General features: G+C 32.4%; 1 protein-coding gene across 3 annotated transcripts in view; it reads left to right on the top strand.

Moving 5' to 3' along the window:
• Positions 1 to 21732, top strand: part of NIPBL (Nipped-B homolog (Drosophila)) — a 209756-nt gene that overhangs the window by 143879 nt on the left and 44145 nt on the right. For all 3 annotated transcript variants that reach the window (XM_010853771.1, XM_010853770.1, XM_010853773.1), the window contains 18 exons: positions 44 to 241; positions 485 to 556; positions 653 to 742; positions 2328 to 2431; positions 5267 to 5353; positions 7655 to 7886; positions 8724 to 8875; positions 9437 to 9517; positions 9960 to 10060; positions 11425 to 11563; positions 14356 to 14438; positions 15028 to 15160; positions 16153 to 16296; positions 18415 to 18504; positions 19351 to 19565; positions 19676 to 19778; positions 20397 to 20495; positions 20597 to 20743. In XM_010853771.1, the coding sequence (XP_010852073.1) occupies positions 44 to 241; positions 485 to 556; positions 653 to 742; positions 2328 to 2431; positions 5267 to 5353; positions 7655 to 7886; positions 8724 to 8875; positions 9437 to 9517; positions 9960 to 10060; positions 11425 to 11563; positions 14356 to 14438; positions 15028 to 15160; positions 16153 to 16296; positions 18415 to 18504; positions 19351 to 19565; positions 19676 to 19778; positions 20397 to 20495; positions 20597 to 20743 (2270 nt within the window). The remainder of the gene's footprint in view (positions 1 to 43; positions 242 to 484; positions 557 to 652; positions 743 to 2327; positions 2432 to 5266; positions 5354 to 7654; positions 7887 to 8723; positions 8876 to 9436; positions 9518 to 9959; positions 10061 to 11424; positions 11564 to 14355; positions 14439 to 15027; positions 15161 to 16152; positions 16297 to 18414; positions 18505 to 19350; positions 19566 to 19675; positions 19779 to 20396; positions 20496 to 20596; positions 20744 to 21732) is intronic.

The following is a 21732-nucleotide window of genomic DNA, read 5'->3' as shown; positions in this document are numbered from 1 at the left end:
TTTTAAGTGAGGTAAATTATTTGTCATGGGGATTTGCTTCTAGCCTCTAGGAAACGACATAAAAAAGATGATGATAAAGCTTGGGAATATGAAGAGCGTGACAGAAGAAGCTCTGGGGATCATAGGAGAAGTGGCCACTCTCATGAAGGAAGAAGAAGTTCAGGTGGTGGTCGTTATCGAAACCGAAGCCCATCAGATTCTGACATGGAAGATTATTCTCCTCCTCCCAGCCTTAGTGAGGGTAACTCATCAGTGTCAATGGATTTCTTACTTAAGCTGATGTTAAATTTAAGGTTTTAACTTCGAAGAATTTTTATACCTTTTTATGAGCTAATTAACAACTCCTAATTTTTAATGAAGACAAAATTTGTGTATTAGCAGTGATTATTGTTCAAGTTTTTAATTAATGTTCAGGAAGAAAGTAGACATAGAAGTATTTTAGGTTGTTATTACTGCATTTCAGTATTTCTTTTTGTTCATTTAGTCGCTAGAAAAATGAAGAAAAAAGAAAAACAGAAGAAGCGGAAAGCTTATGAACCAAAACTAACACCCGAAGGTAACATTTTAGTTTGTCTTTATTCATAGTCATCAATTTCAGTTTTCTACTTGGAGTGTGGATGATTAAGTTTTGGATTTTTTTCTTCCTTTGCAGAAATGATGGATTCTTCAACTTTTAAGAGATTCACAGCCTCAATAGAGAATATTTTGGATAACTTAGAAGATATGGATTTTACTGCATTTGGTAAAATCATTTAAAATATATTTATTTACCTCTAAATATAAACTCAATTTAAAATGTATTTACTTACCTGTGTGTTAAGATTTCTGCCAGTTATTCTAGTAGATTCAGAGGGATGATATGTGCTCTTAAGAAGTTGAAACCTAGTGTGGCATCAAATCTAGTCTGTGTTATCAAGTAACTGAAAATGTTGGTATAAAATTCAAGTGTTAAATTAGTTTAGTACTGATAGTGTTTTAAGAGTCCTGAGAGTACAGCTACCATAGTAGATTAGGGAAGCCTTTATGCAGATGAAACTTGAGTAGGTCCTAGAGAAGAAGGGTACTAATATGAGCAAAGATGCAGAAATGAGAACCTACCTAATTTATTCTAAAAGACAGTATTTATTGAATAATTACTGGTTGTCAGTAGTATGTTAAGTGCTAGAGATGCAAACATAAATACCCCAGCCCCAGGCTTTACATATGTATTACATACATATTCCGTATCCAGTGTGGGAAACAAAATTGTAAAGCAATTAGAATACAATAGGGTTAATGTAATGTTGTGTTAAATTTATAATAATATATATGGGTCATACCTACAGATGTAAAAATGTTAGGTTTATTTTTTTAAAAAGCTGCTTACATTGTTTAGAGCTGCTCTCAACAATTTTATTCCACTTTCAGTAGATACAAACACTAGTGCCTAATTTATACAAAAGCTAGATGGAGTACAATAATTCTAGTATGAGTACATCTGTTTAAAAATGCATTAAAAGGTATATTACCTTTATTTTAAAAGTATTTGTGACAGTTACTTGTGTAAGTATCATTAATTCTTTCCCTGATTACTTAGAATATCCACTTCATCATTTCCAAAACTTTAGAATTGTGTGCTGGAAAACTGTCTTCCATGTCATTTAAGATACCAACAAGAAGTCATATGGCATTCTCAAATTAAAATAATTTGAGTAGTTACTTACAAAGAGACCAAGATTACAAAGATAGGGGCAGAATAGAGCGGAAACCCAAAGTTAACAGACTTGGAACTGTTACCACCCCTGTACCCAAAGGAGCAAGGGTAAACAGAAGTCAATAGAACTCAGTCAATAAATAGGAAAAGAAAAAGTTTTAGAATAGGTTGCCCTGTAAAAACAAGTGTTCTTTTGGTCAGAGGACATGAGCAGCTTGAGGAGACCTTGCAAGGAAGGAGTCAGGAATAGAAATACCCTGACCTCACTCTCCTTCTCTTTGATCTTCTGACAGGGCATCCCACTGGCTGAACCCAAACAGAAGCCAGAGGGCATGGGAGACTGTTGATGTAGTCCATACAGGTCAGCCTGCTGGGGCAGAAAGTTTGCTTGAGAAGGGTCATAAAGTAGTAAAGATAAGATATCTATCTCCTCTTCCCATCTTAGTCAGAAGTCTAATTGTAATCTTTGTCCTCTTTTATTCAGGGTTTGCTTGAGGTTTATGGAGGCCTCCTAGGATATTATTTTTGTTTGTTTACATCTGTTTGTATATATGCAGAAATTTTATTAACTAAAGCTAACTATTTTGAGCTATTTATTTTACCTAAACTATGTATGTTTGAATTGGTTTTTCAGGTGATGATGATGAAATTCCTCAGGAACTGCTCTTAGGAAAACATCAGCTTAATGAACTTGGCAGTGAATCTGCTAAAATTAAAGCAATGGGTATAATGGATAAGGTATCTCACTAAAGTAAAATTTATAAATTTACTTACTATTTCATGTTTGAAATTAAAGTTTTAAAGGTAAATTGCAAAGTTTATATAAAGTAAGTAATGATGAAAAGACAATTCATTGTTTCTTTCTGAGAATCTGACAGAATTATTTCTTTAAAAAATGACAAGGCTTGAATCAAAGGCATATTCTGCAAATTATTCTAAAGAAAAATCATATTTTTGCATTCAAAGTGACACAGTCCTAGATTTTTTTGTCACTGTTTATTTTTTCATTGTCTCAAATATTCAAAGTATTTAAATACAGAAATACACTAAATTTTTCTTTAACATTTCCTTTAGTCATTTACATTGATTGAAAGAGTTAAGCCATGGTTTTAACACAGTAATTGTTGGGGGGGTTTTTTTTGGTTTATTTTATTAAAATATAGTTGATTTACAATGTTGTGTTACTTTCTGCTGTACAACAGAGTGATTCAGTTACACATCTGTAAACATTCTTTTCCATTATGGTTTATCACAGGATATTGAAAATGGTTCCTGGTGCTATACCTTGTTCTTTATACGTCCTATATTAATAGCTTGCAACTGACAATCCCAAACTCCCAATCCTTCCCTCCCCTACCACCTCTCCCCCGTGGCAACCACAAATCTATTCTCTGTGTCTGTTAACACATTAATTGTTAATAAGTACAGAATCTCATTGTTGCAGGCTTCATAATAACTTCTGTGGATTGTCTTTCCTGTGAGCTGTCTGTTGCCAAGTAGTCTCATTGCACTAATGGAATAACAGAAATTTTTTTCCTTAATAATACTTCAAACAATAGTGACAACATCAAGATTGGCTTCCCATGATCTTTATGATCCAGCAGTCACCTCCTAAACTACTGCATGATTACTATGCAAATACAGTTTCAAAAAAATCCTCTTCCCTCCTTATCAGGCTCCTCTTTTACAAAATTTTGTACTCTTAGTCTGTAATGTATAGATAATGATTTGTTCTTCAAGCATAGTAAAAGATTTAATGAAAGATTATATTTATCTGAAGAATTTGTTTTCTCAAAAATTAAACTTACTTAGTTTTAAAGTAGACTGGGAAATATTTTTATATTCTTTACAAAGTTAAAATATCAGTTATTCATTTTGTATTCATTTATATTAGTTTCAGGAGTTCAGTGTAACAAATCAATATTTGTGTGTATTGGAAAAGGATACAAAGTAAATCTAGTTAACATCATGGCCACACACAGTTACAGTTGCATTATTTTTTTTTATTATGAGAATAAGAATTAAGAGTTCTATTCTCTTGACAACTTGCAGATATAAATCATAGTATTGTTACCTATATTCATCATGCCTTGCATTACATTCCCAGGACTGACTTATAACTGGAAATTTGTACCTTTTAACCACCTTCATCTACTTCACCCACCCCCACTTCGCACCTTTAGCAACCACCAATCTGTTCTTTGTATTTATAAATTCTTTTTTTCTTAAGATTCCACATACAGGTGAGATCATATGGCATTTTTTTCCCTCTGTCTGACTTATTTCTGTTAGAATCATGCCATCAAGGTCCATGCATATTGTTGCAGATGACAAGATTTCATTCTTTTCATGGCTAAATATACACACATACACACACCACATTTTCTTTATCCATTCATCTATGAATGGACACGGTTGCTTCCATGTCTTGACTATTATAAATAATGCTACAGTAAAAATGGGAATGCATATATTTTACGAAGTTAGTGCTTTTGTTTTCTTCAGATACATACCTAGAGGTGGAATCACTTGATTATGACAGATTGGTTTTTTTGCTTTTTTAAGGACCCTCTATACTGGTTTTCCATAGTGGCAGCACCAATTCACATTCCCACTGAGAGTGCCAAAAGTTCTATGAGTTAGGATTTTAAAGCTATACAGACATTTCACATGATTACCCAAGAATTAATGTACTATTGGTTCACATTGATATTACTATGTGCAGTGAGGAATATATTGATTTCTTTTGTATATACAAATATGGCATCAGTTTTCCGAAATGCCAATGCCCCCTTTAGGTTTTATGTCATAAGTCCTGTAGTGTTTCTATTTCAAAATATGTAGTGTTTCTGTTTCAAAAAAGTGCATTTACTGAGTATTTTCAAAGCATGGATAATTTACCAAAAGTTTCAGTAGTTTAATCTGTTGTGAAATTATCTAAAGCAATATATTTGGGGGAAATGTTTTCTATACACCAGTATAGAAATAATGAAAATATACCTGATGTCACTTTGATCCTCCCATATTACTTTTCTGACTGATTCCATTGAGAGTCCTAGCTACCTGATAGGGATCTAAAAGGAGACTTAGTCAAAGGAATGGGTAATGGTTGCTTCCTGGTAGAACCTCTACAATGACTACTAATTTTTTAAATACAGAAAACATTATTTGTAAGAAATTAAATAGGTGTTTTTAAAAATAAAAAATCAACAAAGGAAATATTTAGAGAGAGTGTGTGGGTGCCTCTGCGATCATATGCATGTTCAGTGTCACTTTCACAGAGCAGAGGGCCAGAACAAATGCAGTCTTAACTAGCTATATGGTGAGATTTGCCTTAGAAACGTACATATGTGCCCATTCCGTTTGCTGTTCTTTCAAAAATAAGTAATTAATTCTCTACATAATTCAGATCTGAGTGGAGGAGCTAAGTGAGAAAATTTTATTTTTCCACTCTGTGAGCGAATGTTAATGCTGTATAATCCATAAGCTAAGGGGAATAATTGTACAGAATATTTCTTGAGTAATTTATTATGTTTACCAATGATTGATAAAAGAATTTTTGCTTCTGTTCAGCTTTCCACTGACAAAACTGTGAAAGTCCTAAATATCTTGGAAAAGAATATTCAAGATGGGTCAAAGCTCTCCACTTTGTTAAATCATGTAAGTTTAAAATCTGTATTGTTAATTTTACTCTATTAAATTATACAGTTTTTCATAAGGAACTTTGATTTATAGGGAAAATTCCAAATTTTATTAATTTGAACTTGTTGCCACTATTTACTAGTTCACATTTAGCCTTGCAGTTAGAATTTAATAGAACATTAAAATTAATGTTACACATTATCAGTTGACAGCTTTGATATAAATAAATATGATGACAGATGTAAATTCATTCAGTTCAAAGGATCATTCTTTAATCTTACATTATGCTCTTCCTTTTGTAAGTGGATGAGTCTTTAAAATGTCTTTTCATTTATAAAATGTTGGTAGGAAGTAATTATTTTTCTTGACCTTCCCTTGAGAACTAAATAGTTGGAAACCATATGGTGATTTCTTAATGTATTCTAAAATATTGATCCTTATGTGTTATTTTTATATCTAGCTCAAATGTTTGTTGGAGGGATGTTTCTTCAATTAATTCATGTAACCTGCTTAACAGTGTCTGGTACATTGTAAGTTCTCAATAAATGTTAACTGCAGCTGTCATTACATTTTAGTGTGCTTTATCAAAAGCGGTAGCAACATGGTATGATAATGGTTTATATAAACCAGGGTCTGTGTTTCTAACCTTTATAGCAGACTTTCAAAACCGTATGTGCATTTGAATTGATCCTGGTGTCTCTTTAACAATTAATAAATTCAAACACTAATGCTTATAGGAATTTAATGTAAAAGATAAGAATTTGGGAATATTTTGAGTGAATGAAATTTATTTTTAAATGACTGATAATAAAAATAGTATATTATAGAAAATTTTTGAAACAGAAAAAGGTCCAATTTTCATCCAACGAGAAGCACTGGTAGCAAGTATTATTGATAGATAATACTTCCATTCTCATATATACATACATAGTATATATGTTTAGCACACGAACTGGATTATATCTCAGAAAGGAAGTGTTCTTGATGTTTTCAAAAGGCACAGGAGTGCTAAGTGATTTACATGGAATTTAGAAAAGTAATCTCAGTTGGTATTTCTGTGGTTTATTAAATATATCTGTGTTTTTCCAATGCCCTTTTAAAATAATTCTTGAATCATATAAACCTAAGGGATTAGAGAAACTATAGTGACAGTATATTGGTTGGCCAAAAAGTTTGTTCGGGTTTTCCCATACGATATTACAAAAACCCAAACAAACCTTTGGGCCAACCCAATACTACATCTTTAGTCTTAAAAGGGGTGTGTGTGTGTGTGTGTGTGTGTTTAATATTTTAGCAAGAAACTATGGTAAATAGCAAGAATCTAGAGTTCAAAGTTCTGGAGAACTCGCTGAGTCGCTTTTAATGAAATTATTTTTATTCTTGAAAACCTTAGCACTTTTTAGTGTGTTGCTTTTAAGCCTTAATGTTTGACATGAGTGATGAACCTCCGTAACTGACTATTCCAAATAAAAGTTTCAATATCAAAGAAAAGTTATTTTGTGTTACTTTTTTAGTGGATGTATAAGTAGTAAAATGAAAGAAAGCTAGAGATGGAGTTTTTTGGCCTTAGTATAAAAGCCCTGCTCTGCTTTACATATATTATGCTTTTAGCATGCATATGAAAATATTCCTAGAATATAAAGTCGATATCTTATAACTAAGGATGTGATAGAAGGATTTTCACTTTAAAAGTAAGATTAAAGTCACTTTTTCCCAATTGTAATGCATATTGCTGATGTATAAATTAAAACGTAGTCTATCAGTTGTTGAGTTATATATTTTAGAAAATAAAATATGTTTTTAGTAGTCTGCATAGTCACCACTTTTTAATCTCAGTTTCAAAAATACAGTGTTGTTGAAAAATAGATATTAGAAATGATTGAGTCAGTAACATTTTACTTACTTTTAAAATAAGTCTATCACAGAAGATAAACATAACTAAAACTTTGTTATTAGGATGTCACTTAATGGTGAAATTAGAAAGTAGAGTACATTGTGTTTCAAAACATTAACACAAAAATCATACCTAACATAATATAAGTATTTGTACTTCATTCCTGATATTCTTTAAATAGACACACATCAGAACTCTTACCAAGTTTTCCACCGTGTGTGCTCAGTCACTCAGTTATGTCCGACTCTGCAACCCCATGGCATTTTCCAGGCAAGAATATTGAAGTGGGTTGCCATTTCCTACTCTAGGGAATCTTCCCGACACAGAGTTTTACAGGGAAGGTCAAATATATTATAATATTTAAAAAATATTTTAACCTATAAATGTGTTTATTTCAGTTTCATTAACAGTGTGTTGTTTTACAGAATAATGATACTGAAGAAGAAGAAAGGTTATGGAGAGACCTTATTATGGAGAGAGTGACAAAATCAGCAGATGCCTGTCTTACAACTATAAACATCATGACATCCCCTAACATGCCAAAAGCTGTATATATTGAGGATGTAATCGAAAGAGTTATACAGTACACTAAATTTCATTTGCAGAATACACTTTATCCTCAGTATGATCCTGTTTACAGATTAGATCCTCATGGAGGTTGGTTTGCCCTTTTATACTGATAATTTTTTAGTTTAATATCAAAATTACCTGTAATATAATTTTGCCATGTTGGATGGGTCAGAATGCAGTGACTTCAAATGGCACCAAAATTACTAGATTATAAAATTGTAATAAACACTGCCCTTCATTTGACTGGAATATAGAAATTTTTCAGTCTGGTACTTGTTCAGTTATAATTTCTTTAGCAACTGTTTACATATAATAACAAGTAATTTTACTTATCTGGCAATCTTAGATAATGTTAATATTCACTTCTGGTTCTATTTAGCACTTCACCCTAATTTTGCCTAAAATATTATCTACAAAATGGGTTGATTAAAAATGTATATTCTTAGCAGTTATCCTTCAATAAAAAATAAATTAATTTAAAAATGTATATTCTTTCTCTTACTGATAATCTTTACAAATGAGTCAAGTATATTAACATGTTTACATTTGAAGAGAGGAGGGCAAACTTGAATCATGAATATCCTAAATTAATTATCTGTAGTTTAATTATTGCAAGTTGATTTAAGGGGAATATCATCTTACTATCCTGCTCCAGTCAATGGAAAAAAAAAATGAAATAAATTTATACTTAAGATACAAGAATTTAATAGCCATTGAAAATCTGTTCTAACAGTGTCGACTTTCTGAGTATTCCGTAGAGAATAATTTTCTGTTCAATAAATAAATAGCTTTGTTTGCCACGTTATATTTTTATATAGGGAAGAAAAAAAAGATGTGTTCTTTTAATTCAGGAAGCAGTTTCATTGCTATAACAGATTATTAAAAGTTGACATAAGCCTTGTTTTGATTTTTTTTTCATTTTAGGAGGCTTACTAAGTTCAAAGGCAAAACGGGCTAAATGTTCTACCCATAAGCAGAGAGTAATAGTAATGCTTTATAATAAAGTTTGTGACATTGTTAGCAGCTTATCAGAACTACTAGAAATACAACTTCTAACAGACACAACAATCCTTCAGGTAAGTTTTTTTCAAGCATTTTCCATATTTCTAGATCAAATAATTTAAGGATAAAGGACCTAATTGGGTTCAGTTTAACCTTGAGCACTCAATAATAATACCAGCACTACGTTAATTTTTTTCATTCTGAGTGTATTATATCTAAATGGAAGAAGTAAAAGTGTAGGGAAGTTTTAAAAAGAACCACTTGGGGCAGAAGAAAGGTAAATGTAGTGTAAATTCTAAAATCTAAATTATTTGAAAGTTATTATTTCCTTTAAAATATGTTAGGATATTTCTTCCAGAATAGTGAATTATGTTTTGTTTTTTTGCATTCCTGTGACATTTATCAGTCTAAAAGTTGGTAATTAGAGGAATGGCATCTGTGAAGGAAGGTATGTACTAATTTTCTCGAGGATGAAAGGGAACAAAGGGAAAACTAGATGTCGATTGATGAGGGAAAAGAAAATGCTCTCTCATTGTTTTTCAGTAAGTTTTTTAGTGTTTTGGGATTTAGTAAGGTAGAATGTTACTGAAATCTATTACAGATGTATCCTATCATTACTCTCTGTGTCTGTGCAGGTATCTTCAATGGGAATAACACCATTTTTTGTGGAAAATGTCAGTGAACTACAATTGTGTGCCATTAAATTAGTTACTGCAGTAAGTATAATCAGTACACATTTTTAGTTATCCCCCAGAAAAATAATATTGATATCGTTCAATACAAATTTGCAAAAACTAATGCAGATTTGAGTTTTCCACAAGGGCTATTTTATGCCTTAGATTTTAAACACTTCTAAGTATTTAAAAATATTTAATAATTTCTTAATAAAATCAGGTATTTTAAATCATTTAAATCTTGTCTTACTTTCCATACCTAAAATACCATATTCCTCTGCATGAAACTAGTATACTATGACTTCTATAAGAATGTTACAATTAATGATAGAAAGGTTGAGTAAATTAAGTCATTACTGTTGAAGTTGTTGAAAACATTTTCATTCTAAATGGCAGATTAGGTTTTTATCACATAGTATAGTATCATTTTTGTTTGTTTTCGAATAATTATAACTTAAGTTGAAATCTTATAATTGCTAAATAGGTATTCTCAAGATATGAAAAACATAGGCAGTTAATTTTGGAAGAAATTTTTACTTCACTGGCAAGATTACCTACCAGCAAGAGGAGCTTAAGGAACTTCAGGTAACTAACTATAGCAAACACCAAGTTTATGATGAAGAACCCCATTATACTGTAGCCATCATATATTTATTCTTTATCATTTCTGACTTTTGTTTTAATCATCGAATAAAAGGCAGTTCTGTGTCAGAACAGCATGAAGAATAGCTTAAATGTGTGAAATAACAATACACTCTTGAGAGACTTAAAGGCTCAGTGATTGTCAAGTATAAAAATCTTTGGCAGGGAATTTCAGTCTTGGCATAATTGACATATTGAGCCAGATAATACTTTGCAGTGCTGGCCTGTACATTGTAAGATGCTTAGCAGCATCCTTGGCCCCCGCCTACTAGATAACCAAAAGAAATGTACACTTTCCAATTATGATCACCAAAATTTTCACTAGACACGGGCAAAGGTCCCCTGAAGGGCAGAGTCATCCCTGTTTAAGAACCATTGGTCTGTGAGAAGAGCAGTAGGAAATACGGCTCCAAAGCGTCAGAGGCAGTTCAGGGATTTTACAAGGCTTATTAAGGAACTTGAACTTAATCTTTTATACAGTAGTAAGTCATTATATAATATTTTTTTAAGAGAGCTGAAAAATTGCTCTAATGGCAATATAGACAATAGACATGAGTTTAAATTACTAAGCACAGAGTAAGAAATGTTATCCACTATTGTTAGCAATATTGCCTTTGTTGGCATAGATCATCATCATAATTTCCATGACTATCATAATATTCCTGGGTGATTAAATGTGTTGACCTAGCATATAGGGTTATATTTAGATTGCTTTGAAGGTTGTCTTCTATAAAATAATTGTTTTTATCTTACTTTTTTTGGACCACTGGTGTTTTGATTAACATCTATTGTCTACTAAAACCTGAAGAAAAGCTACCAATATATAAAGGAATACTCTTTTAAACGAAAAGATTTAAAATCTGGTTTTTTACATTCTGTGTCACAGACCTCATACTCTTAACGTATGATCAAGAACTGACTATGGAGCAGATTTTAATAATAAAAGAAATATCAGAATGCTTCGGCATTGTGAAATCTTGAAGACTTGTCATTTTAAAAATCACTTTGAAAAATATTTGATGTTTTACATTACAGTTTTCAATCTGCAGTACATATAAAGTATAGAATTTTATATACTGCATTTTTCCTGTGATTATTTTAATGATCTATACATAGACATTTAGTTGGTATTTTTCCTAACTTCCCCAAAATAATTAACTTAAGGTCACTGTTATAAGCACTAAGGATAATACCTAGAAATTTTGGTAAATAAAGCATCCTGAAACTTGCAGATCATAAGTAACATGTAAAATGAAATTCTCTTCATATGCTGTATGCTGATTAAAATATTTTCTTCTCCTTTAAAGGTTAAATAGTAGTGATATGGATGGAGAGCCTATGTATATTCAGATGGTTACAGCACTGGTTTTACAACTAATTCAGTGTGTAGTACACTTACCATCATCAGAGAAGGACTCTAATTCAGAAGAGGACTCAAATAAAAAAGTAAGGAATCATTTGTAAGTTTTAGAACTGTTTGCTTTTGTAGGAAGAAGTACCTGTATTCTCTGCCATTCTTATAAAACTGAAGGTGTTAATTAGGGTTTTGTGACTGGGCTTTCAGATCCTTGTCGAGCATTAGACTAAGTTTTAGGAGACTTGAGTTCTAGTATACACCATTCATGAAACATACAAATTGTTTTAATCTTGTTTCTTTATAAAATGGGAATGATAATACCTAACAAGCCTACTATTACAAATTGTAAGGTTCAAGTAAGATACTGAATTTGAAAATGAATATTATAGTATGCAGTATCTATAGTCACATGTAACAAATAATTTTAATGTAATTAATGTTTAATTCATGCTGAAAATGAATTTATGCCTTCTCTATTGAGTAACTTGGGGGCTCCCCTGGTGGCTCAACAGTAGAGAATTCACCTGCCAATTCTTGAGTTCAGAAGATCCCTTAGAGAAGGAAACGGCAACCCACTCAGTATTCTTGCTTGGGAAATTCCATGGACAGATGAGCCTGGCAGCCTACAGTCCATGGGGTCGTAAAAGGGTCAGATACAACTTAGAGACTAAACAACAACAATTTGAGTAACTTACAGCTATGATTTGCTTTTGGTTTTGTAGCTTTTACCCATCAACACTTAACATTTTGCCAGGTTCTATAGTTTTACCTCCAAAAAATTCGAAAGAGGTTTAATTTTATTTCTTTATTATAATCAGAAAGGTGCAAAGTATAAAACAAATATGAAAAAGGTTGAGGTCCTATTCTCCGCTTCTTCTAACCTTGTTCTCTTTTCGTAGTCTTTCCTTATCATTGTGAATGTTTATCTTCTTTCATTTAGTTATTTATCTGCATATTTGATAGTTTTAATTTACATAAATGATATAATGACATTTACAGCAAATTTTTTCACTCACCATTGTTTTTAATATGTGTAGCTAATGCTAGATTCTTTTTGACTTGGGTTAAATACATCATATGTGACACACAACTTGAAGCATAAGTTTCTCTAGGTGTACTTAGAAGTAGAATATTAAATCATAATTTACATGCACTTTTAACTTAATGAAACTGGTCAGTTTGCTCTAAAGTGATATTCTAGTTTACATTCATACTTTTTGATTTTTGCCTAGTCTGGTTAGTGTAAAATGATACCATGTTTTATTTCTCATTCTTCTGGTTACTACTGAGTTTTTTTAATGTTTATTTGTGTATCAGGTTTCTACAACTTTGAATTAACTATATACTGATCTTTAAATTTCTAATGATGGAGTTGAACTTTATTTAGTATTATATTCCAGCATTTCATAAACTTTGAACCTGCAAATTTTTTTGAAATTCTTTTTGTATTTTTGATCAATATTGTTCTGACCTAGATCATGATAAACAACCATTGGTATTTCATTTGTTACACACGTTTCTCATTCTTAACATATGTTAAGAATGAAGCATATTGGATGAAGCACAAGCTGGTATCAAGATTACTGGGAGAAATATCAATAACCTCAGATGACACCACCCTAATGGCAGAAAGCAACGAGGAACTAAAGAGTCTCTTGATGAAGGTGAAAAGAGGAGAGTGAAAAAGCTGACTTAAAATTCTCCATTCAAAAAATGAAGATCATGGCATCCCGTCTTGTCATTTTGTGGCAAATAGGTGGGGAAGCAATGGAAACAATGACAGAATTTATTTTCTTGGGCTCCAGAATCACTGTGGATGGTGACTGCAGCCATGAAATTAAAAGACACTTGATCCTTGGAAGAAAAGCTATGACTAACCTAGACAGCCTATTAAAAAGCAGAGACACTACTTTGCCAACAAAGGTGCGTCTAGTCAAAGCTATAGTTTTTCCAGTAGTCGTGTATGGATGTGAGAGTTGGATCATAAAGAAGTCTGAGCTTCAAAGAATTGATACTTTCAAACTGTGAGAAGACTCTTGAGAGTCCCTTGGACTGCAGGGAGATCAAACCAGCTAATCCTAAAGGAAATCAACACTGAATATTAATTGGAAGAACAGGTGCTGAAGCTGAAGCTCCAGTACTTTGGCCACTTGATGCAGAGAGCTGACTGATTGGAAAAGACCCCAATGCTGGGAAAGATTGAAGGCAGGAGGAGAAGGGGACGACAGGATGAGATGGTTGGATGGCATCACTGAGTCAGTGGACATAAGTTTGAACAAACTCCAGGAGCTAGTTAAGGAAATGCAACACTGGCGTGCTGCCTTACATGGAATCACAGAGTCAGACATGACTGAGGGACTGAACAACAACAATGCTAATTGTATCTTCTCTTACATATAAGAGTATAGTTAAAGTTTTAGTATTTTTAAAAATTATTTATTTTATTTTTGGTTGTGCTGGGTCTTCATTGCTGTGAGCAGGTTCTCTGTAGTTGTGAGAGTGCTCGCTACTCTCTAGTCACAGTGCGTAGGTTTCTCGTTGCGGTGTCTTCTCTTATTGCAGAGCACAAGCTCAAGGGTGTGCTGGCTTCAGTAGTTGGGATTCATAGGCACAGTAATTGTGACTCCCGGCCTCTATGGTGCCGGCTCTGTACTTGTGGTGCACAGGCTCCGTGGCATGTGGGATCTTTCCAGATCAGGGATTGAACCTGTGTCCCCTACATTGACAGGCAGATTCTTATCCACTGTACCACCAGGGAAGTTCATAAAGTTTTAGTATTTAATTGTATTGCCCTTAGAGTCAGTATTAACATGGTAGTAGCAACTGAAATAATTTGTTGGTTATTTCTTATATGTATATCCATTCATTTTTCTCAATCTAGGTTGATCAAGATGTTGTCATTACCAATTCTTATGAAACAGCCATGCGAACAGCCCAAAACTTCCTTTCCATCTTCCTTAAAAAGTGAGTAAAGTTAACATAATCTGATTTTTATTTTCCCCATGGAGAGAATAGTTCATTTCTTTTATGTAAAAGATTAATCGAACTTCCTTCCATAATCTAAACCTGACTGTATCTCCCTGATTCCTGATATCCTTATCTTTAAAATGAGGCAGTTGGAATATTATAAAATCTAAAGTTTCATGAACTTTCTTGTGTGTTGAATTCTAGAAGCTAAAGTACAAGATTGAAATTCTTTAATTTTTCATTGAATTTTCGGACATTCTGGTTGAATAGGAAAGTTTAGGGATAGAGGTTTACTTAGTTTTCAGAAGAATTTATAGTAATCTCATAGAAGAACAGTGGTCATTATTTAAAATGTATTATGCTTGCCAGAAAGTAATGTTAATATTAGTCAGTAAATGAATTTCCTGTAATAGGGGGGAAAATGAAATTTGAGAAATAGATTCATTTTAAACCATATTTTATTTAATGTGCTCTGTTACACCTTGTTTAGGTATACAAGTTGAGAAACTTAGTTAACAAAATTTCAGTCATATTGGTGAACATGTCACCTAAACTCACAGCTTTTTCATTATTTATCTTTGAACAGATGTGGTAGTAAGCAAGGTGAAGAAGATTACAGACCACTATTTGAAAATTTTGTTCAAGACCTTCTTTCAACAGTCAATAAGCCTGAATGGCCAGCTGCTGAACTACTCCTTAGTTTGTTAGGGAGACTGTTGGTAAGAGTATAGCATTTAAAGATTATTAGATTACTAGAAGACAACATAATGAGGATGTACTCTGATTCACAGATGATGAATTCTTTAAAAATGTGTAAGGAAATACGACCATTGCATCTCTATTTTTGCATGTGCATTACTGTACATAATACTGTCGGTACCTTGTATAAAATTTTGAAATGTTGTGACTTTTGGTGCTTTCATTTCATTACATAAGATAACAGTGCTTTAAAAAACTCCTTTTATTTATTTGAAAGTATTATTAGTTAAAAGCATCTCAACACAGAGTCATGTTATTATAGTTAATTCATTTCAAAGCATGAAACTGATGAATATGAGCTCTGTCATCTTTAAGAGTACTTCTAAAAACATGACACATTTTAGTCCTCATGTAATACCGTATTAGGGAAATAAATACAACGAAATGCTATTGTGGTTTTTATTTTTAAACTGCATTTGGACTCGTGTAGTTGTTACAGAGCTTTGGGGGCCTTACTTTCTGTCAGTTGGAAAATATATTAATACTATTCTGAATCCAAGATATTTTTTATAGACTTTGAAATTCCAGCCTAAGAAGTTCTTAGTCGGTTATAATCCCATTTTATACAGTTGAGCCTACATTTAAAGAAAGTGACTGTGTTCTTAGGAAGACTTAGTTATAATTTTTTTTTCTTTTTAATGAAAATGTTAAAATTCTGGAAACTCAAAAGGCAATTAATGGGAGTTCCGTGGTGGCCTAGTAGTTGGTATTCTGGGTTTTTACTGCCATGGCCCAGGTTTAGTCAATGGTCAGGGAACTGAGATCCTGCAAGCTGCAAGATGTGGCCAAAAAAATATATCAAAAAATTTTTAAAGGGTAATTACTTTGTGGGACAATATGACGGGAAAAAAATGTTTAAATTTCAAGTAAAACAGCATAGATACGGAATTTATGTAAATTGCTATTAAAAATATTTTAACTTGATTAAGTTAAAATTATTTTTCATATGCAGGTTCATCAGTTCAGTAATAAGTCAACAGAGATGGCTTTAAGAGTGGCATCTCTTGATTACCTTGGAACTGTTGCTGCACGACTGAGGAAAGATGCTGTTACAAGCAAAATGGATCAAGGGTCTATAGAAAGAATTTTAAAACAGGTATTGAGATAAAGAATTTACATTATGGGGATAAGTCATAAGTAGTTAAGAACTTTTTAAGGTATTCTTATGTTAGTGTTGCATTTCATTTTGTAGATTCAGAATAAAATCATCTGAAAGTGCCACAGAGAAAATATATACCTTAGAGTGAATTCTGTATAACAGGAACTTTCAAATGATTTATATAATTCTTAGTTGTGTGTGTGAACTTCTGTTATGAATGTATGATACTAGTTTCTATTTGGTTTAACTTTTATTTTAAACTGTGGAGGAGGTGATAGTAATACTAAGATAACTTAAGAAAATTGATAGGTAAATGATATGTGTAGGCTCAGTCACTTAGTTGTATCCAACTCTTTGTGACCCCATGGACTGTAGCCCGCCAGGCTGCTCTGTCCATGGGGATTCTCCAGGCACGAATACTGGAGTGGGGTACCATGCCCCCTTCCAGGGGATCTTCCTAAGCCAGGGATCGAACCCAGGTCTCCCACACTATAGGCGGATTCTTTACCGTCTCAGCCACCAAGTAGCCCAGATGATCTGTAATCCAACCATGTAAAGCTTTTTTCATTTTCTTTATACTCTTTTTTATTTTTTTAATGTCCATAACCATATCCATGCTGGCCGTGACAAATGCCTCTAACTTACAGAAGAGTTTGAAGAATAGCACAAAAAGCTCCCACAAATCTTTCATCCAGATTTCTTTAGTGGTTAGCATTTGCTTTATTATTCTCTTTTAGAATATACATACATATGTGTCTGTATATTCATTTTTATTTTCTTTTGAACCATTTTGAGCAGACAGGATGTCCCCATTACCCTAGAATTTCAAAATATGATTCCCTGGACAAGCAGCACCAACTTTTATATCACCTAGGAACTTGTTAGAAATGCAGATTCTCAGGACTCTCCCTAGAATTACTGAATCAGGTATACACAACTATATTTAAAATGGATAACCAACAAAGTCCCACTGTGTACTATAGAAACTTCTGCTCAGTGTTAATGTGGCAGCCTGTATGGAAGGGTAGTTTGGGCAGAAATGGATACATTTATATGTAGGCTGAGTCCTTTTGCTGTCTCCCTGACCCTGTCACAACACTGTTAATCAGCTATACTCCAATTGAAAATTTAAGAAAGAAAAATCGATATCCCAGATGCAACTAAATAAAAACCATTCTGAATATATCCATTTCACTACACTCTCAGAACATAGGTTATTCTTATCTTTGTTTTCTGCTTACATATAGTCTAAACCATATATTTGGCATTTCACACAGGTAAAACCAGAGTATAAGCTATAGACATGAATGTCAACTCAGAGTTAATTTCCTGCTCTGTATTGTTCTTGAAAGTGCTTCCCTGGTAGCTCAGTGGTAAAATATCTCCCTACCCAGTGCAGGAGCCACAGGTTCGATCCCTAGGTCTAGAAGATTCCCTGGAGAAAGAAATGGCAACTCACTCCAGTATTCTTGCCTGAAAAATCCCATGAACAAAGGAACCTGACAGGCTACAGTTCATGGGGTCTCAAAAGAGTTGGACACAACTTAGCAACTAAACAACAACATTGTTCTTGACAGGACCTAAAGACTCGGTCTCTTTCTGCTTCCAGATCAAATGAACAGCTTAAATATACCTACTGTATATTTGATCTACATGACGTAAAGTATTTTGTATTAATTACAAATAAAAATATTTCCCTTTCAGAATGTTCTTTTTAAATAATATCTCAAAAGATACCCATAATACATAATAATACAGGTAACAGTTTCCATTTACTAGATTAGAAGTTTGGAGGTGTCTCTTACCAAATAGAAAACCAGTGTTAGTAGGTTCCTACCTCTGAAGATTTACATACACATTTTTCTAATAATTATGTCAGCTCCCTATGAGCTTCTTTATAAAAAGTTAACATGTAATTCATAAAAGTAACCTGAGCTATCAGTATATAATGTTTTTCAAAAAACAGTATTCTTCTGTTTCTTCCTTTTACTTAACTATACCTATACATTTTTTATCATTTATAAGATTTTTTCCCTCAGATTTCTGTTTGTGAGTGGATGATTTATTAAAATATATTAGTAATATCTTTGTGTTATGACCTGATTTGTTTTATAGGTTTCAGGAGGGGAAGATGAAATACAGCAATTACAAAAAGCATTGCTTGATTACTTGGATGAAAACACGGAGACTGATCCTTCACTGGTGGTAGGATTCTGTTCCTTATTTTGTAATGTTCACATGTTTATTTCAAATTTGGTCTGAAAGAAAACTGAGAATGTCATGAAGAGGAGAGTAGTATTGGAATATTAATTTTTGAAATAGAAATATGTGGTAGTCAAATTCTGATACAGATATTGTTGTTTCCTAATATTATGTGACTTGGGTAATCCAAAATCTTGCAATGTTTTATCTTTGAGACAAAGATCATTGACCCAGGTAGTGTATGAGATAATCTATTAGCATATAAAAAGTGAATTTTTATAAAATGATTAGAATTTTATATGTATATTTTAAATATCCTTAATTCTGTTTTTTTTTTTTTTAATATATTATATATCCAAATATTAGTAAAATAAGCTTGTATGTAAAATTTATACACTATATTGGGGCACTTTTAATTTTTTTTAATTGATGGGATATGCATCTACAGAAGTTGGAGAATTAAATAAAAATAAAGAGGTTGGAGATAGCTAAAGCTCTTCAGCCAACTACTATAGGTTTTCAGTCTTTGTGGAAAGGAACAGACTCTACAATGATGTATGTCAATTATTTCTCAGTAAACTGGAGGGGAAAAAACTCAGGAACAGATTATACATGTACCTCAGTGTTAATATAGTTCAGTAATAATTGGTTGTATATTTCTTGAAGAAATAAGGTAAAATTTTGAAAGTAACTATAGTCTTCTACCTTCAGCATTTTATCCATGTGTTCTAAACTCTTCTTTTTAAAGTAAACCTTGATAATTGTGTTTCTGATTGTAAACACTTTGTCAGTAGGTTGGAAATTTTGTTACTAATTTCATCAAACTCAAGTCTTAAAATTTCTTTCCAGTTTTCTCGTAAATTCTATATTGCCCAGTGGTTCCGTGATACAACACTGGAAACAGAAAAAGCAATGAAATCACAAAAAGATGAAGAATCATCTGAAGGATCACATCATGCAAAGGAAGTTGAGACAACTGGTCAAATTATGCATCGAGCTGAAAACCGGAAGAAGTTTCTTAGAAGCATTATCAAAACCACACCTTCTCAGTTCAGCACATTAAAGTAAGATCCAAAAACAAAAGATCCAGTGTTTTCAGTTGTCTCTTTGATATCTATTTACCTACTTTACAAAAAAATTTAATTAATTATAATTTAATGACCTTTCGTTGCAGAATGAACTCTGATACTGTGGACTATGATGATGCTTGTTTGATTGTTCGATACTTGGCCTCTATGAGGCCGTTTGCCCAGAGCTTTGATATTTATTTGACACAGGTAAACTGGACAAGAATTTCTTATACAGTGATACTGATTTTTCTAATTCTGGAAACTTGTGTGTGATGTCTGTTCATTGTTGAGAACAGATATTTTTAAAAAATGATGAAAATAACATTTGTTTCTTTGTTCCATATTTGTTAAAATGTTTGTTCTGCATGCCTTTACCTGTTGATTCTTGTTTTACAGATAAGTGGATATGTATCTGTATGGTACAGGTAGAGTGATGGTATAGTTAGAGTGATTGATGTTATAAAAACAAATTATTCAGTTACCAGAATTATTATTTAAATGATACTAAGTATCCTTGATTAAAGTTAGACATAGAAAGTTTTCAGTGGGCCTACAGTTTCTTGCAAATGAAGCATAGCAATAAAAAACAGGTTTAATTGAGAATGACAGAAGAAAGGAAAGGCCATAAAGTATAAAACACCATACCTTAATGTTTTAAGTGAAAACTTTGGATCAGTATGATAACAGATCTTTTTACTTACATATATAAAAATTGAAGGAAAGTAAATTCGATATTTCTATATTTTTTTGCATGTTTTCTTTCTGTGTTTTGTTAAAAAGCTATATGTTCTAAAATTGATGAAAATGTTAATATTTGCTTGGCAGATCCTTCGAGTCCTTGGTGAAAATGCAATTGCCGTTCGAACAAAAGCCATGAAGTGTTTATCTGAGGTTGTTGCTGTAGACCCCAGTATTCTAGCAAGGGTAAAGAGGAACACAAATTATTCTTTTTATGTGACTTTTATATTCAAATTAAAGTATTAGCTCTACTTAGTATAAGTTATAATTTCTTTATTTTTCTTCAGCTGGATATGCAGCGAGGAGTTCATGGACGATTAATGGATAACTCCACTAGTGTCAGAGAAGCAGCAGTGGAATTACTAGGTCGATTTGTCCTTTGTCGACCTCAGCTTGCTGAGCAGTATTATGATATGCTGATTGAAAGAATATTGGTATGCTTGTTTTGTCACTTTTATTATAATTTATGAATATAATTTTGCCTTCCTAATATCACTTTTTAAAAATGTTAAGATAGAAAGGTAGATATCAATTCTGTATTTTTATCTAACCTAATATATAAACTGTAGCAACTTTCTAAAGAAGAACGTATTTCAAGAGGAGGGCTGCTTAATATTGTAAAGCACATCTTTGGTAAAAATTGGATTCCCTTTACCAGTTACTATTAGTTTTTGATTATGCTGGTATACAAAGAGTAAATGATAGGAGCTACATGACACAGTTAAGTATTTTGGATAGGATTCTAGAGTAATTATAAATATATATGTATATAAACAGGAAGAATTATTTCAGTGAGAGCTATATATGGAATTTTGGTGTCTGACAGTATTTTTGGTTATTATGTGTATTTGCATATTTCTTTAAAGCTGAATTATGACAGACTCAGATACCTGCAAGCTAAATAAAGTCATTTGAGTTTTAAGAGCAAACATAAGAAATGCTATTCTAAGATATTCTTTTCTTCTATGGCATTGAATTCTGTGGCCCTGAAGTATTTCCTTGGAAATGAAAGGAAACATTGGCATTACAAAATATCTGTCGAAATTCCATACCACCCACTGCAGGGTTATTGACTTCTTCTATAACTCAACAGAGATTCATTAGGTACAGGATTTCGGTATTCTTAAACTGACAAGAATTTATCACTTTTAGCCCAATATTTAAATACTGTGGGACTGAGAGTTACAGATAATTTCATCTCCAACTAGCATAAAATCTTGATGGAAACAAAGAATTTTAAGGAAAAAGTAGAAGAATTTTTTCACTTTTAATGTCTTACTCTTTTCAAGAGTGAAGGACAAACAACAGGATTTTCAGGTATAATGAACTCTGACAGCATCTACCTTAGCAATATATCCTAAAATATTTTCATGTTTGCTAAACTACAAAATGGAGATAATTTTGCACAATGGGTATTCAGTAC

This window comes from Bison bison, unplaced genomic scaffold (genome assembly GCF_000754665.1).
Source record: "Bison bison bison isolate TAMUID 2011002044 unplaced genomic scaffold, Bison_UMD1.0 scf7180017864331, whole genome shotgun sequence".
NCBI lineage: Eukaryota > Metazoa > Chordata > Mammalia > Artiodactyla > Bovidae > Bison > Bison bison.
This window is presented reverse-complemented; position numbering and strand designations above follow the sequence as displayed.